The sequence below is a fragment of the Opisthocomus hoazin genome, chromosome 8 (genome assembly GCF_030867145.1).
Source record: "Opisthocomus hoazin isolate bOpiHoa1 chromosome 8, bOpiHoa1.hap1, whole genome shotgun sequence".
Taxonomy (NCBI): Eukaryota; Metazoa; Chordata; class Aves; order Opisthocomiformes; family Opisthocomidae; genus Opisthocomus; species Opisthocomus hoazin.
In genome coordinates this window covers 66278003-66295088 of record NC_134421.1, presented here as the reverse complement: position 1 = coordinate 66295088, position 17086 = coordinate 66278003, and the positions used below count along the sequence as shown (strand labels likewise).

At 44.0% G+C, this 17086-nt stretch overlaps 1 protein-coding gene across 2 annotated transcripts; it reads left to right on the top strand.

Moving 5' to 3' along the window:
- Positions 1–1356: 1356 nt before the first annotated feature.
- On the top strand, positions 1357–15968 carry HSPA14 (heat shock protein family A (Hsp70) member 14). 2 transcript variants are annotated; one of them, XM_075429076.1, is made up of 14 exons: positions 1357–1437; positions 1553–1633; positions 1713–1795; positions 2791–2839; positions 3675–3768; positions 3885–3975; positions 5191–5295; positions 6098–6259; positions 7100–7255; positions 8549–8651; positions 10858–11073; positions 11484–11657; positions 12632–12702; positions 15305–15968. In XM_075429076.1, the coding sequence occupies exons 1-14, from the start codon at positions 1381–1383 to the stop codon at positions 15381–15383; spliced, it is 1521 nt and encodes a 506-aa protein (XP_075285191.1). In that variant the 5' UTR covers positions 1357–1380; the 3' UTR covers positions 15384–15968. The 2 variants fall into 2 exon arrangements, with proteins under 2 accessions (XP_075285191.1, XP_075285192.1); XM_075429077.1 differs by lacking the exon at positions 15305–15968 and having other exon boundaries at positions 11533–11657.
- The last annotated feature ends 1118 nt before the right edge of the window (positions 15969–17086 follow it).

The following is a 17086-nucleotide window of genomic DNA, read 5'->3' as shown; positions in this document are numbered from 1 at the left end:
TCCCCTGCGCATCCAGCGCTGCAATAAAGTACGCCCTGATGCACTGAAAAGCTGGAATTGAAGACTCAATAGTCGGAAGACTTTTAAGACTATTAAGCAGGTATTCTTTATTATGGCACTGGGCACATGGGGGATCCCTCCTTCAAACGTGCGCGCCAAACACCCTGTCATTTCAGGTTAAATACAATCACAATATACATACTGGTTATATTTCTGAGAAATGCTTAGCACATTCATAACTTTTCCAAGAACTAATTAGCACATGTTAATGTCTTTCACACATGTCTCTTAGTGTCCTCGGGTGGTCTTTGGGGGTCTTAAGATGAAGGCTTGTACTCCTCATCACCGTGTTCGCTGGTCGACCTTTGTTTCTGCGCAAACTCAGTTCTACGATCAGTATACCGTGTCCTTCCAGGTTGTTTTGCTCTGGTCTTGCTGCCCTCTTGGTGCCTCTTTACCTCTGTAGCTTGGTGCATCCGTCCTCCCAAGGCCGAGCTGTCCAAACAACATCATTTAGGAGTCTATCTTAGAGCTTTCCTATCCCCCTCCAAAACAGCAAGTCAAGTTCGTTTAAGCAGCGTTATTTAGGAGCCTCTTTATCTTAGAGCTTTCCTGTCTTCTCAAAACAGCAAGGATCTACTTTGGTTTCATTGCAATCACTCTAGTAGGTGGAAATTTTACATTTACGGGTGTCAGCCCACTTGCTAAAACTCCAAACTTCACTTTTAGAGAGTGAATTCCTTTGCCGCTTCCCGGTAACATCACTGCGGCGGCGGCTCTGCTGCCACGAAGTGAACTCTGTGTGGACAACATTAACTTCATTCCCTCGGGGCTGATTACAAATAATCTCCTTTTCTTTCACCCCCTGAGGTAAGAGGGATTTACAAATAATCTCCTTTTCTTTCCCCCCTGAGGTAAGGGGGATTTTCCCAACACGCCGCGACTCCGAGCTCTGCTCCCAGACATTGCTTTTGCCTGGCTGGATCACGCAGAGTCAGCGCTTGGGCTCGAACCGCCTCACCAACAGCCACGGCGCTGGGATAAACACCCATTAAATTAATTAAAACCCGTTAAACGGCGAGAAGGCGCCAGCACCAACCACTTCGCCATTTTGCTCCCGACTGTCGCGACGCTTGGGCCCTCTCGGGTCACCGAGCCGGCCTCGCGCAGGCGCAGCGCTCTGCCGCGCCACCTCCCCTCAGCGGCGCGGCCCCTGCCCCGTTGCCATGCGCGGTGACGCCCACCGCTCGATTTTTCTCATTGGCCGTTTGTCCGAGACGCGGGTTTTGATTGGTGGCCTGGAAGAAGAGGGGAGCGGGGTTGGTTGGGATCGTGGTGCATTGTGGGGCGGCGGGAGCGCTCGCGGGGCGGGAGGGGGTCATGGCGGCCATCGGTGTCCACCTGGGCGCTACCTGCGCCTGCGCCGCTGTGTACAAGGTGAGAGCGGGGCGGAGGGCCCGGGCTGAGGGGCCGGGGCGGGCGGAGGGGCCCGGACCGTCCCCGTCCCCCTCGGGGCCGCTGCCGGGCTGACGGCCGGTGCCTCTGTCCGCAGGATGGCCGCGCCGACGTGGTCGCCAACGACGCCGGGGACCGGGTCACTCCTGCGGTGGTGGCTTTCTCGGAGAGCGAGGAGGTGAGGGCGTGCGGAGGGAGCGGAGCTCTGGCTGTTGCCCGTGGCCTTGGGTTTTTTAATTTATTTTTTTGCATTCCAGGTGGTTGGCTTAGCTGCTAAGCAGGGTAGGATAAGGAACATCGCGAGCACTGTGGTGAAAGTGAAGCAGGTGCTGGGGCGAAGGTGAGCTGCCGGGGGAGGGGAGGGCTGCGGTTCGCCCCCTAGAGCGGTCGGTGAGGCGCTGCCTCCGCGCTGGTGTTTGGGGCGTGTTTTAATCTGGTGTGGTAGTAACGAAGTTAACCTGGTGCTGACAGGACAGTATGTCAGATCTCGGAAATTCTATCTATTACCAACTTGTTACCCTACATTTCATTCCAAGGCTAGAGATGTGTAGTATTTTGTATCTGAGTTTGCCTGTGAAATTTATTAACAAGTTGCATAAAAGCTTTTGATATATATTTAAGCTTCTTAACTAAAATGTCTTCTTGTGACTGGGTGTTTTCCTGTGACTAAAGTCCACTGTGGTTTTAGGTGCATGAAGCTTTGTGTTGCCTCTTGTTACAGCGGTGAAACACATCGGTGTGATCCCTGTTGCGATTCTTCAGCCGGTGGAGCTGCGGCCGTTTGCGCTGGCAGTTGCAGTGACACCAGAGCTGAACTTGCTAGTTTAGGTCTAACATCAGGGATGCGGCGAAACTTCCCAGTGATAACCTGGCTGTGTGTTACAGCTCCTCTGCAGAAAGGAGTTGACAAGATGATGCCCCCACCTGATGTATTTCTCAGCACTTTTCAGATGCTTAACTTCAAAATTAAGGATGGTCAGCTTCTTGCTTCACGTTATTTCAGCCAATGCAACAGAAGTGTCACTGAAATCTTTTATAGTGATTATTGGGGATAGCAGGTTAAAACAGCGTGTTGGTTTTTGCTTTCCCTTTTCACTAACTAGTAGATGTTTTTTCAATCATTAGTCTGGGGAGAGGGGATTGAAGGGTACCAGCAGTCAGAACTGTTGGCTTTTCTTCTTCTGTGTAAATGTGTCCATAGAGTGGAAACGAGGATTTTGGTTGACGTGTAGCTTCTTGTGCTGTAGATGTTATAAGGAATATCAGCAAGAGAATTTTATGCAGTTACTCTTGAGCATATGATTTATTTCTGTTGTTTTAAATTTGTCTCAACAGCCCTGGTGACCCACAGGCAGAGAAGTACATTGCAGAAAGCAAATGCTCAGTGAGTATGATCTAGGGGTTTTTGTTGCTTGCAGAATAACTTGTATCATTTTACACTGTTCTGCTTGGCATCATTCGGGCCACACCACGTTTTTTGTGTTCCGTAGTGATCAGCTCTTGTTATATGACATCCATGTGCTACTGTATAGAATGTTTGTCTTTTTATAAAGTAGAGAACTTAACCGTGTTCTGCCATCATAATATAGTCCAGCGGAAAACACATGTATGTCTTTTGGATCTTCTCAAAAGGGATAATTCTTAATACGTTGGGATCATAGTGTTGTGGTATTTCTTAGTGCTGGTGGAAGAGGCTCATGGTGCAGCTTCTGGTGATAAAAATGCTTAATAGCGTGATTTAATCTCAGCATTTAATTTGGATAATACTGTCCTTGTCACTAGAAAACTTTTTGGCAGAATGAGAAAAATCACCCTGGGAAGTACATTCCCAAAGAAGGAATGACTTTTTCTCTGGTTTTTGATTGCTTGTGTTGACAGGCTTTTGTAGATCATTTGTTATTTTTTCTTATGGAATGTAAGCAGGCAAGTGCTTTTGTTCTAAACCTTGCTTTTGTACTGAGGACAACTTAATAGGAAAAGGAAGTCTGGAGACTTTTAAGTCTGAATGAATGTCACCATCATGTCTGTTGGGTAATACAAGGGCTTTCTGTGATCTTTGAGCAGCTTGGAACCATTTATTCTCTTGTAGAAGAGTACTAATGCAGAAAGTATTTACACAGTCCAGTTCTTTTAACTTTGAACAGAAACTAAAGTAAACATTACTTTTTGTTAATAACCACATTGAGTGTCTAACAAAGGTATGTTGGCTTTGCTTGCAGATAATTGAGAAGAATGGGAAACTTCAGTATGAAATAGATAATAAACTTATTAACCCAGAAGATGTGGCAAAACTGATTTTCAGTAAAATGAAAGGTATATAATAACTAAGATCGTAATGTGTTTTAGTTTTTTAAGCTGTCCTCATATTTTTAAGATGTGGTATATTTTTTTGCTTTTAATCAACATGTTCTGCCTATGTTTATAAACAGAAACAGCTCAGTCTGCATTGGGTTCGGATGTAAATGATGTTGTTATCACCGTACCGTTTGATTTTGGAGAGAATCAGAAAAACGCCCTTGGGTAAGAGGATTAAGCTTTTTCTGTTATTTAACACGCCTGAAGCAGACCGGCTGGCAGATCAGCAGTGGCAATTCTGCTGGACTTCAGCTTGCAGCTGCCAGTCACAACACAGGGATGCTATTTGAATTGGGAAAATGTGAAAGTAGGAGATAAAAATCCTGACTTTAGAAACTTTTTGTGGACTTCACTGTTGTAGCCAAAATAAAATTCTGAATCAGCTGAAGTGGGAGGGAGTTTTGGTATCGTCGAGGATAGAGCGTTGTTTCAGATGTGTTATTTCTAGTGGCTCTTCAGTGTCCGCTTTGAAACTCAGATAATTTCTCAGCCCTCCTCCATAACTTCCATCCCTTCGTACAACAATACTTGCCAAACCAAGTGGCGTTACGTGACTTTATGGACGTCTGTTTTGTCAGAGAGCAGATACAGAATACACACCATTATTCTGATTAGAAGTTCTGTTTGGAAGAAGTCCCACTGTAGAAGTCCCTCTATATGAAAACACAAGTAGACTTAAAGCTGTGTGTAACTGGCAGCATCTGTTCCTGCTTTCTGATATGTAGAAGTCCTTATGTTGAACTATTATGAAATACTTAAAGCACACTTAAAGTTGGACATAAAACATTAGTGAGCTGGGTATTTGCAGTATGTATAGTGAAATATTCTATTGCTTCGGCATGCAAGTTCCTAAATAACTTCAGAGTGGAGGAAACGACTTGCAGAGCATGTCCCAGTGTTACTGAAGTTTCAAGAAAACCTGTAAAGAAAATGTGAGAAGTGAGGTGTGGAAAAATAATGGAATACTGGAAATACTTGGAAATAAAGCAATTTTCCTAGCATGATATCTGGTGAAATAATGTACCGATAACTTTTAATGCCACACCTGAAGATAAGTTACCAAGTTAGTTTGAGGGTGAGGTTTTTCATCTTATATTTGGGAGGAGGAAGGGAGGTGCGCATGGTTTTTGATGAGGTGTGTACACCAATTCATCAGTGTTTTCTCTGACAGTAAGCACACAGCAGATCCAACTACCTGAAAAACACAGTAGCAACTGAACATCTTGGTACCTTTCTTTTCCAGTCACTTCACTTTGGTAATACCATGCTGTAACCAAGTTCTGAACTGGTGGTGTGTGTAGTTCAGATGAAATCTTAATAGCGTGTGTGACTATAGTGAAATCATTAAATAAAATGAGATACTTTTATGTCTTATCACAGGGAAGCAGCTGCAGCGGCTGGATTTAATGTTATGAGATTAATTCATGAACCGTCTGCAGCGCTCCTGGCTTATGGAATTGGCCAAGATTCACCCAGTGGGAAAAGGTAAAATCCTAATATTTTACTTCTTAAATTTAAGCTGTTGTACTTAAATCCTGAGAAATCTTAAATGAGGGAATTCTGTGTTGCCTTAGCAGTCAATACAAAATTGTTTTTCTTTTTTCTCTCAATAAAGCCAATAACAAGCTAGAAGTTGTAAATCTGTAGTGATTTCAATCCTTTTGTTCTGGTTTTAATTTTTTTTTAGAATTGTCTTTAAAATTTGTCCCCAGATTCTGTCTTGCTTTTTAATGAGCTGATAGGCTTGAAGAAGAATGCATCCCTTCTTGAACAGATTTTGGCATAGCTGTTTTTTAATTGTGGAAGCTGGGGTCGTTTTACATATGCTGGAAGAACTAAAGCCAAGTTCCTGAGTTCAGTAGGTGCGTTGGGTTTACCATATGAATATTCAGATAATTCACAAGAGTTTCAAAATAGCAAAGACTGCTGTTGGTGCAGACAGATGTCTTGTCTTTTTTCTTCTTGATTGGTTTGTGGGTTTTTTTTTACCCTTCTTGTAGAAGTCTTGCCTATAATCTTGAGTGTAATGTTCAATTCTCAGTTGTGTTGTAGGAAGAGCATTGTATGAAATAGGCTAATTCTGTCCTTCAGGGAACATTGTCAAGTAGTCAGTGGTACTAAGATGTATTAAATACAAACACCCCAAGTCAAATTCTCATGACAGAACTTATCAAAATCTGCAATACATTATATGGTGGTCATGATTTAGAAAGTGTGTCAAAGGAAACATAATTCTAGATGACTTGTATTAATATTACTTTCTTCTTGTTTTTTTCCACTATGGCAGCAATGTGTTGGTTTATAAACTTGGTGGAACATCGCTTTCTATCACAATCATAGAAGTAAACAGTGGAATGTATCGTGTGCTTGCTACAAACACAGATGATAGCATTGGTGGAGTTTGCTTCACGGAAGCTCTAGCACAACACTTAGCTTCTGAATTCCAGAGGTAGGTTTCGAATTCCAAGCATGTTGCTGTTAGGACAGGAACTTTGTTATCTGATACTTGCTTTTCAAAAATTCGTATTAGTTTGTCAGATTGAGCAGACTGCATCTTAAATGGCTTGGGTAAAGTTGTTAAAGGAACAGTCAGCTGTTGGGGGCTGAGGAGGAAGGCTGGGGAGTACTTGGTCTTGGATAGACCTTGCCTGAAGTCAGTGTTGAACTATAAGGGCTCGGCTGTGAACTGCGCTTGTTTTGTGATGTACGTGACTGCTGGCTGCTTGCATCCATTCAGTCACAAGCCTTTGGGGTGGCAGGGAGTTCACCGGTGTGGGTTGTGTTTGTTGTTGGCAGGAAGGACTGTGGTGAGGCTTGGGCCATCAGACTGCAGTCTGTGTGGTGCATTATCCTGTGATGAACAAAAGCGAACAAATGCATTGCCATTAGCTCAAGTGATCTTGAGGTGGTCGGTTGCTGTTCTGTTGACACGTCTGATGTTCGGTGTTCTATTTCTTCATCTGTGGTTAAAAATGGTTAACTTGCAGACCTTCTCTTGGTGTTCTTGCAGTCACGTACAGGATTTGTTCAGCTGAGAGACTGTTCAGAAAGGCTTAAATCCATATGGTAAACACTGATGTTCAGGGTGCCTCTAGAGAGCATTCTTTAGTTGAAATTGAAATAGACGCTTTTTTTGTTTGTGAGCTTTCAGTGATGGCGTTGTAGATAGTACTGTCTACAGAAAAAAAGTTCAATAGCTTTAACCTGGTTTTCCTTTTGGAAGGTCAGTGTTATCACTCAAATGCCTGCCTTTCTAAACTAATATCTCTTCTTTTCTTTTTAAATGTAGGTCTTGTAAACATGATATTAGAGGAAATCCCAGGGCCATGATGAAGTTAATGAACAGTGCTGATGTTGCAAAGCACTCGCTATCAACCCTGGGAAGCGCGAACTGTTTTGTAGATTCATTGTATGATGGATTGGATTTTGATTGTAATGTGTCCAGGTAAAGAAAATCTTGAAGCTACTGCTTTTACATAAAACTGTGCTTGAAATATTTCTAGGTGGTATAATCAATAAGCTTTGATTTTTTTTTTTTTAATTTTTTTTTTTGGTGCTGTTAATTTTAGAAACGGAAGATAGAAGACCAGCTTGCTTGCTCTCAGCTTTGTTTCATGTTGATGGTTCTGTTATGGTGTGATCTGTAGTAGTTAGGGTAGTGACACTGACAGTGTTGCCCTAATGGTTAGAAAATAAAATGCTAAAAGGCACAGGGACACCCCATCTTCGGGGTCTGATTGTTGAGAAGGGAATATGTGGGAGGTGGGAGGGCGTTTCCCCCTATTAGTGTTTTTGTTGTTGGTTTTTTTTTCCGCAAAGGAAATAAGGCTTTTGGACTCTCTTCGTCAAAATGAGCTCCAGAATGATAGGAGTCATGGAAATCTTGGTGTTGCCTCTATTTGACAGCTGAAGTAAAAAGATGTTTTCTCTTTTTGTTCATATGGCTGTGTTCTACCCTAAGTCTTTTCTCTCTTGGGATGATCTTTTAGTGAGATGTTTAGCTAATTTTGACTGCTCTTGCAGTCAGCAGCAGCTTTAGCAAAATGAAATACACTTCTCAATTCTGGAGCTGTGCATCCACTGCTGCAGCAGTTGGACCTGGTAAAATAAGGCACAGTGTCTTTTCAAGTGTGTAACTTGTTTGGCTGAGTTTTAGGTAAGGATGCTGGTCCTGTGGACTAGTGTTGCAGAATTTGACTTGCTGTTTTTGTACAAGTAGAAGTTCCTCTTCAGGCTTGAAACAGCCCGAAGCAAGCACAAGTTTATTTTTCAGTTTGCTTAACCTACTGCCTGCTGGCAAATCAGGACGCAGCTTGATTTACCTCTGGAAATTCAAGAGGCACATTTGAGTCTTTGTGTCTCCATTTTAAAGATGGTGAAGACGTTCCAGGATTTTTGCTGCTTTTTCTCAGATATGAGTCAACACAAGAATACTCATTTTTGTCAGGAGAACAACACTGGTTTTTTCCTAGAGTACACCGAAGACGAATGAATGTGCATTCCATGTAGGTGCTAGTGATGGAATCAATAGCACAGATATTTTCACAAGAACAAAAAAAATCACTTATCTGAGATTAATATTGAGGAAGATGATTAAAAATAAAAAATCTCCCTTAGTACCAGGTATAGCTAGAGAACCAAAGTATGTTCTAAAAATGGGTGTTCTTCCATTTCAAGTATTTGTCTCTAATAGATGAGATGACATTTCTTGAATTTTCTTTTTTTGCTTTTCTTCTAGGGCCAGATTTGAACTTATCTGTTCTTCGCTTTTTAGTAAATGTGTAGAAGCGATTAAAAGGCTCTTGCAGCAAGTTGGATTTACAGCAGATGATATTAATAAGGTAATAGTAGAAATCATTTGTCTGTAGTACGCTTTTTAATTCCACAAGAAATATATTTATGGGGCCTGTTTTCCTTGCAGATTGAGATAATTTTATCATGTGTTCAAGAATTTTTGGCTCAGATCCAACAAGGTGTGTAGCCTCCTTAGAACTCCTAGCTTTGCATTGATTTTGGTTACCTGAAGTATAAGGTAGAGTCAGCGATGCAGTTTTTACTACTGCATATTGAGTAGAGGATTTGTGTCCTATTTGGTGTGTTTGTGTAACTCTGGGTAGAGCTGAGGAGTACCTTCTTTAAGTTTAGTACATAGACTTTCCTCTGCCTTACTGAGCATTGGATAGGGTTTGCTGACACCTCTGAAGAAAGCCCGAGTTTCAGCTGTTTTTGTCTTAGGAGTTGAACAACTCTCTTAGTGTCTACTTGTTGGCTGTGTTCGTTCTTGTTAGCTTAAAAAACGTAGGAGCACATAGATGCCGAACCATAGAGTGTTTGTAATGCCAGAGATGGTGAGTAAAGTAGGAAACATTCAAATGTCTTTTTTGCTTTGATAGAAGAGAGTAACTTCATCTCAATGCCTGTGCACCTGTGCGTGGCAAATAGTGCTGCATTGATCGCTGGTGGAATTGGCACGTAACTTCTGCAGCAAAAGTTAGCTGATACTTGGGGCTATTTCAGACTCTTCATTAGTGTTTGCTGTGTCACATCTGAGTTTCACTGGTAGGAGTATGAGGTGTCCTAGGCCGTTGTTCAGAGAACGTTGCTTGTTTTCTGGTGGCAGTAATCTTAAAGTGGCCAGTGTGCTGTCCTCTCAGGCTTTAATGCTTTTGGGGGGAGTGTTACATGACGAAAAGTGGGCATTAGCTTTGTTTCCAGATCTGGTTGATCTCCACAAAGTTACTGTAATAAGAAGAGGAGTTTAAGTTTTTTTTTCTGTGCAAGATCAGTAGCTGATGGCTGGTTGTCAATAACATCTCTTGGGATTTGATACTGGGGCTAATACCATTTAATGTCTCTATTAATAACGTGGATGATGGAGTAGCATGTGCTCTCAGCAAGTTTGCAGACAGTGCCAAAGTGAGGGGAGCAATGAATACCACTGTAGGTCAAGGCTGCTGTTTGCAGGGGTTGAAAAAGGCGAGAGAAATGAGATGATAAAATAGAACATTTCAGTTGGAAGGGACCTACAATGGCCGTCTAGTCCAGTGGAGAAGAACATCGCTAAGATCAACAGAGATGAGTGTAGAGTCTGGGATGGAATAATCCTGTGCAGCAGGACAGGCTAGTGGTTGCTAGAAAGCAGCTTTGCAAGAAGAGACGTGGGGATTCTAGGAGACAATAAGTTCAATAGCAGTCAGCAGTGTGCCTCTGCAGCAAAGGTGGCCAGTTGCGTGCTGGGCTGTAACGGCAAGGGTGTAGCCTTGGGTGGAGGAGAGCGTTTGTTTCTCTCTTTGGTGCTTGGACAGAGTGTCCAGGTACGATCTCATCATTTTTGGGCTTCACGGGAGATGAATGGTACTGCCCTGCTGGAGCCAGTCCGGTTGGAGGGCTACCAAGATGGTTTGGGGCTGGAGCGAACGATGTACAAAGAGAGGCCAAGAGAGCTGGGTTTGCTCACCCGTAGGAAGAGGAGGCTCAGGGGAGGCTGCTGGTGCCTATAATTTCCTAGTAGGAAGGCGTACATGAGACAAAACCTGACTTACTCCTTCCTGTAGGTGCATAATGGAAGGGTGAGTGGCAGGGAGCACTGAGGGGACATTTCAGATAACAAGAAAAGAATCTGCAGTGTGAGGGTGATCAAACACTGAAACAAAAGCCCACAGAGCCTGTGGAATCTGTATCTGTGGAGATGAGGTCCTGAGCAGCCTGTTGTAACTGGACCTACTCTGGGCAGGAGGCTGGACTAGATGACTTCCAACCTGACGTATTTTATGATGAATTCCTCAGTTTTACATAAACTGCTTCATCTAGCTGATGCTTACTGTACGAGACATTTTTTCAAGATGCTATTTCAAACTTGCAAGCTATTTCCTTTAATTTCAAATACAAAAGTAACAGAAGTTGAGCAAAGACAGCATGAATTTTTCTTTTAACAGCTACAGATGATAAAATATCCCAAAGCGGTTTGCGTTTCTGTATTGCAGGTTGTGACCTGTCTGTTTTATCTGTCAGAAGAAAGATTTGAAATCATTAAGGCATGTTTTCCAGGTAGTCCTGTGTGGTGGGTCTGCTCGGATCCCAAAGCTACAGCAGCTGATCAAAGACATTTTCCCAGCTGTGGAATTACTGAACTCAATTCCTCCAGATGAAGTTATTCCCATTGGTGCTGCCATAGAAGCAGGAATTCTGCTAGGGAAAGAGAATCCTTTGTTAGAAGAAGAAGCACTCTTTATTGAGTGTTCCGCCAAAGATATTCTTCTCAAGGTAAGGGTAAAATTATTTAACTTAGAAAATGTTGCTGCTGCAGTGAATATACAGCACTACTTATGTGTGGTTGATGTTGGAGAGACATTATTGGTTTATTATTGGTTCTGCAAACTGGCTGTAGATCAGCAGTAAGTGGTGACTTAGGTTTAATAACAAACAAATTGACAGGAAAACTGCTTAATTTTAAGGGGAGAAAGACTGTGTCTTTGCTATGTTGTAATAGCTGGAAGCTTTCATTTATTTATAGGAACATCTATTTTTTTTTTTTTTTTTTTTTTAACTTGCTGTGGTGGTAAATGTGTCAGAGGGTGAATCTTGGATTTCTTTTCTCCAGGAGCACTGTTGTGACACTTCCAGCTCACTCAAGTGCTTAGAGAAAGGCGTGAACTTTTTTTTTCTTTTTAAAGGGAGTAGACGAGTCAGGGGCTGACAAATTCACAGTGCTGTTTCCATCAGGGACGCCATTACCAGCTCGAAGGCAGCACACCCTGCACGCTCCTGGAAACGCTTCTTCCGTGTGCCTTGAACTATACGAGTCACTGGGGAAAAGTCCCGTGAACGAAGAGGGTAAATTTGCGCAGGTGAGTATATACACATTCATGTGCACTTTTAATATCAACCACTTCAAAATGAAGTGGATCTGAAAAAAAACCACTCCCACCCATACCAAAACTTCTTGTTACAAAATCAGAATGACATATATCTCTTTGGAAGCTGTCTTTAAGCATTCTTCTCTAAATGGGTTGTGAAGTATTGAAGCGCTTTTTAAAAAATTGAAGTTTCCCTTCTGAATTTCTAGATGGCTGGCAGGGTTTGATGCTTGGTGCTGCTGTGGTAAGCTCACCGGGGGTGAGAGAGCATAACCAGTCAGCCCAGTAGTACGGAGATCTCCAGCATTTTAGAAATAAAACTGCTGGAGGTAGCGATGTAGCTAGTGTAGGTAATGTTGATTACTTTTTGATCTTCCTAGATGGGACGGGATGGTATGAAATACCACATGTGATTGTTCACAGTGGTGAGGTGATGCAATTAAATCCTCACCTGATGTAAAGGTCTTTACTCGGGAGTCGACCTACCGAGAGAACACAGCTGGGCTGAAGCAGTTATGGTGTGCTTGCCTGGGCTTCAGTGCGCTTAAAGCATCGGGGAGTGGGCAGGTGTGGCTGAGATGGATGGAACACTTGAGAAAACTGCTATTCCACCTTGGTCTTGCCCAAAGATCTTTAAGGGATAGGGAAAGGAGGCTACTTAGTAATTGCAGAACTGATGATAAGTAAAGGAACGTGCTCAGCTCTTGCTGTAGTCTGTGGGGGTTGTAGGTACTCCAGCTGCCTTGGTGATAGACCCTGAAGCAGAACCACTGAAAGAGTAGTGCAAATAGCTAAAAACACGTGGATTTGCGCTACAGATGAGTTGTCCTCCAGGGCATGCTCTGAGGTTGAATTACTAGCGTGAGATGCTGTGAATTGCACACCTGAGCTGTTGTGTCACTTCCATTGAACTGCTGTGCAAGGATTTAGAAAACCAGATTATAATTTAACATTTTTTTTAATAGATTGTACTCCAGGATTTAGATAAAAAGGAGGATGGCCTGCATGATATACTGACTGTTCTCACGATGAAAAGGTACCCAAAGTACTTATTGTTCTGCTGTTTAGCTTGCTATGTCACGCTTCTGACAAGCGGTCTTTTCTGCTGTTACAGAATGCTTAATTTTGTGTTGAGAAATGTCAACATTTCATAGCTTACAGGGCTGTGTCCTAGCAGGGGTAAATTCTGTAGGAGTGTGGTTTTTATGCAGTACCTTCTGTGCTTTCACTGTTTGATTCTGAAAGAAATAAAACTTAACACAGTTGTATAGATGACTTTTAGCAACTTGTGAACTGTTGGTCAGTTTAACTGTGCTTGAGAGCAGTCAGGATCTCAAATGTCCTGCGGAAGGGGGCCAGGGAGTTCTGCTGAATGCCCACACTCTTAGGAAAAAAATGAAGTAGAATCTGTCTTCTAGTTGCTAAGGAATCCATGAGGGACTTCTCACGTGCAGCATTCTTGATGAAAACCTGTGGCACTCTCCTCTCAGAGACAGGGTGTTAAGCGTGAGAAACAGTGCCACTGGAAATCAAGCTTCATAAATCTACAGTTTATGAAATTATCTGTTCATTAGGGGAAAATACGAAGTGTTTTATGGCAGGGTGGAGCATGGGGATGACATGGTGTTGAAGAAATTTCTCTTAACTGTCTTAGGTCTTAATAGGAGCACTTGGGCTCATTTGAAATAGTCTAAATAGTTTACAGAGATATCAGAAGGTGGAATTCGAAGTAGTCAACGCATGTTTGTCTTCTGAGGACTGTCCTGAAGTTCCTACTGCTTTTCTAAATAACGACAGTTGTCTAGATGTTGCTGAAACTGAATCCCTACTTGCTATTTGAGTTCAAAATACTTCATTTTCTTATGTTAACCGTCAGGTATGTCAGTGCTCTATTAATACACTTCACCTAAAACCCCTTGTTAGTCGTACAGAGTGTGGTGGGCTGACCCTGGCTGGCTGCCAGGTGTCCACCAAAGCTGCTCTATCACTCCCCCTCCTCAGCTGGACAGGGGAGAGGAAATATAACAAAAAGCTCGTGGGTCAAGATAAGGACAGGGAGAGACCACTTACCAGTTACTGTCACGGGCAAAACAGACTTGACTTGTGGAAGTTAGTTTAATTCATTACCAATAAAATCAGAGTAGGGTAATGAGAAATAAAAACCAAATCTTAAGAACACCTTCTTCCCAGGCTCAGCTTCACTTCTGTTTCTCTGCCTCCTCCGCCGAGCGGCGCAGGGGGACGGGGAATGGGGGCTGCGGTCAGTTCATCACACGTTGTCTCTGCCGCTCCTTCCTCCTCACACTCTGCCCCTGCTCCAGCACGGGGTCCCTCCCATGGAGACAGTCCTCCGTGAACTGCTCCAGCGTGGGTCCCCCACAGGGTCACAAGCCCTGCCAGCAAACCTGCTCCAGTGTGGGCTCCTCTCTCCATGGGTCCACAGGGTCTGGCAGGAGCCTGCTCCAGCACGGGGCTCCCCACAGGGTCACAGCTTCCTTCAGGCAGCCATCTGCTCTGGCGTGGGGTCCCTTCCACGGGCCACAGGTGGAGATCTGCTCCACCGTGGACCTCCATGAGCTGCAGGGGACAGCCTGCCTCATCATGGGCTGCCCCAGGGGCTGCAGGGGAATGTATGTTTCAGTGCCTGGAGCACCTCCTCCCCCTCCTTCTGCACTGACCTTGGTGTCTGCAGAGTTGTTCTCACATATTCTCATTCCTCCTGCTGCAATGCTGGTATGCAGGGTTTTTTCCCCTGCTTAACTAAGTTATCCCAGAGGTGCTACCACCGTCGCTGATGGGCTCAGCCTTGGCCAGCAGCGGGTCCGTCTTGCAGCCGGCTGCTGTTGGCTCCATCGGACATGGGGGAAGATTCCAGCAGCTTCTCACAGAAGCCACCCCTGCAGCCTCCCTGCTGCCAAAACCTCGCCACGCAAACCCCATGCACAGAGATTTGTGCTTAGCATTGATAAGAAAAACATCTTGGGGATTATATATGCAACTGTGTAGTGCAGAAAACAGACATTATTTTAAAGGGTGTTTAATATTTAGGTGGAAAAGATTAGGGGAAGTTCACTAGAACACGTGTTTCTATCTAAATATTACATGTGACTTGTATGTCTGTATGAAGTAGGATTCAATATTGTCTCTAATTCCTGGATTTTGAGAATTAATGTTTTCCTCCATGGAGGACATCCTTGGTATTTAAAGACTATTACTTCTAAAGAAAGTCAGGTTCTCGTGCTTTGAGAAGGTGTGCTGATCTGTTGGTTGCTGTAACTCAAATGTTCTCAAGATGAATATGTTTGAATAATGTTACTGCATATTCTATTTACAAACCCATTCTAAGTAAACTAAGTTACAATATTTAAACATGTTCCTGAATCTGTTGCACCATATGCAGATAAGGTACACGCTTCACTGGAGAACAACAAGTGCATATCTAAATACTCAGTAAACTAAACTGAATTTCATAAATGAGTTTCATCTGTGTTGAAGCAGGTTCTTCACTGGATATTTTGATGCTAATCTTTCTTCCTTTCCTCTGCCTGAAGACTGTTGTTTGTCTCCTCTGGAACACGCAGTAACATAGGAAGTGTCGTGTCGAGATAGCCCTAACCCTACCTTTCTCTTTTATCTAGGGATGGGTCCTTGCACGTTACCTGCACGGATCAAGACACTGGAAAGTGTGAAATCATCACTGTCGAAGTGGCGTCATAGTTTCTTTTGAAAGGCAACATTTTTCAGAGTTGATTTTTGTTTCTCCTTGGCTGGCTTTTGTGCCAAAGTCAAGACATCAGTGATTTTTAGAGGACTGTAATAAACTGAATTAAAACATAATTTGCCACCAAGTCTGTTTGGAGCTGAAAGCATGGTGCAAAATGTTAATTGAGACACACAGACAGCAAAGCACCGAATTACTAGCACCTGTTCTAAAACATGCAAAGGGCAGATCCTCCTGCCTGTGGTTCAGCAACAAGCATATTACATAGTATAAAGATTTTTTTCCTTGGACTAATCGGGCCGTGTACCCGTTCAACCAGTGTATCTGTGGCTTCAGCAGCATAGCCTTGAACCAGTGAAAATCCGCTCCCTGGTAGCTCTACCGCATTGTACTGAAATCCTGTGTGGTTTGGTGCTGCCTGAACCATGGGGGTGATGCCCATTGGTGCTGGCCTCTTGCGTGGAATTTTTTTCTTCTGGGGTTACTGTACGATGGTTTTGTGGTGTTACCAGCAAAACGTGTCAGGGTTGTATGTGCCTATTTATGTGGTTTATTAATAAAACATGTTTTATATGCTGGCATTCTGCATTCTGTGTGGCACTGTTCTAATCTGTATGTCAGCGTGTATTTGTTTGGATATAAGCTGGCAGCTTTTTTCATTTTAGGTAGAGGAGTAGTAAGAAGGAGATGGAGCACACAGGTGTCGTTACAGGATTTAACATGCAGCTAAGGGGCAACACTTCAGCCCCGAGGGCCAGATGTTACCTTGTAAAACACTCCAAGTGCCACAACAGAGCCTCAAACCCAGAGACAGAAACTAGAGCAAGGGCTGTGGCTCTGGATTTGATGAGACCTGCGTGCAGTTACCTGTTTTTCTACAGAATTGCCCAACTGACTTGTGTTTGCAGAATGTGTACATCATAGAATTATGGAATGGGTTAGGGTGGAAGGGACCTTAAAGGTCATCTGGTTCCACCCCCCTGCCATGAGCAGGGACACCTTCCACCAGACCAGGGTGCTCAGAGCTCCATTCAGCCTGGCCTTGAACACTGGCAGGGAGGGGGCAGCCACAGCTTCTCTGGGCAGCCGGTGCCAGGGCCTCATCACCCTCATGGTGAAGAATTTCTTCCTCATATCTAAATCTGCCCTCTAGCACATCAGTATTCCTCCTACCTCACAAAAGCAACACATACTGTGCAGCGTAGATGTAAATCTTGCCGTGTTCCAAGCGAGGGTCTGTGGTGCGTGGCTGCTGGCCTGGACCTGGACTTGGAACTTGGGGGGCTTCCTTCAGCAGCTGAGGTGCTGGGGAGGTTCGGCCTCCCTCCTCCCTGGGTCTTTTGATCGCTGGAAAACCAGTGGAGAGTTCACCAGTTTCTGTGACAAAGAAACGAAAAAACTTCCAAAAGGGGTCTTGGGAAGCCCAAGGTCTGGTTCTGTGGGGGCGGTGGGGTCCCCCGGCCCTGGTAGGCACAAGCACGGAGCCCCCCAGGGAGCGTCCTCAGGGCTTGCGGGGCAGTTGGCCGGGCTCGAGGCCAACGTGAGAGCCACCTTAGCAACAAACACCTCTTCCGAGAAACTCATTTTTGTTATAAATAGTGCCCGAGCCCCTTCCCTCGCGGTCCTTGCCTCCCTGCAGCGGGCAAAGCGCGGCCCCCTCCCCGGCGCCATGAGGGAACACAGAGGAACAGCGCGCTGC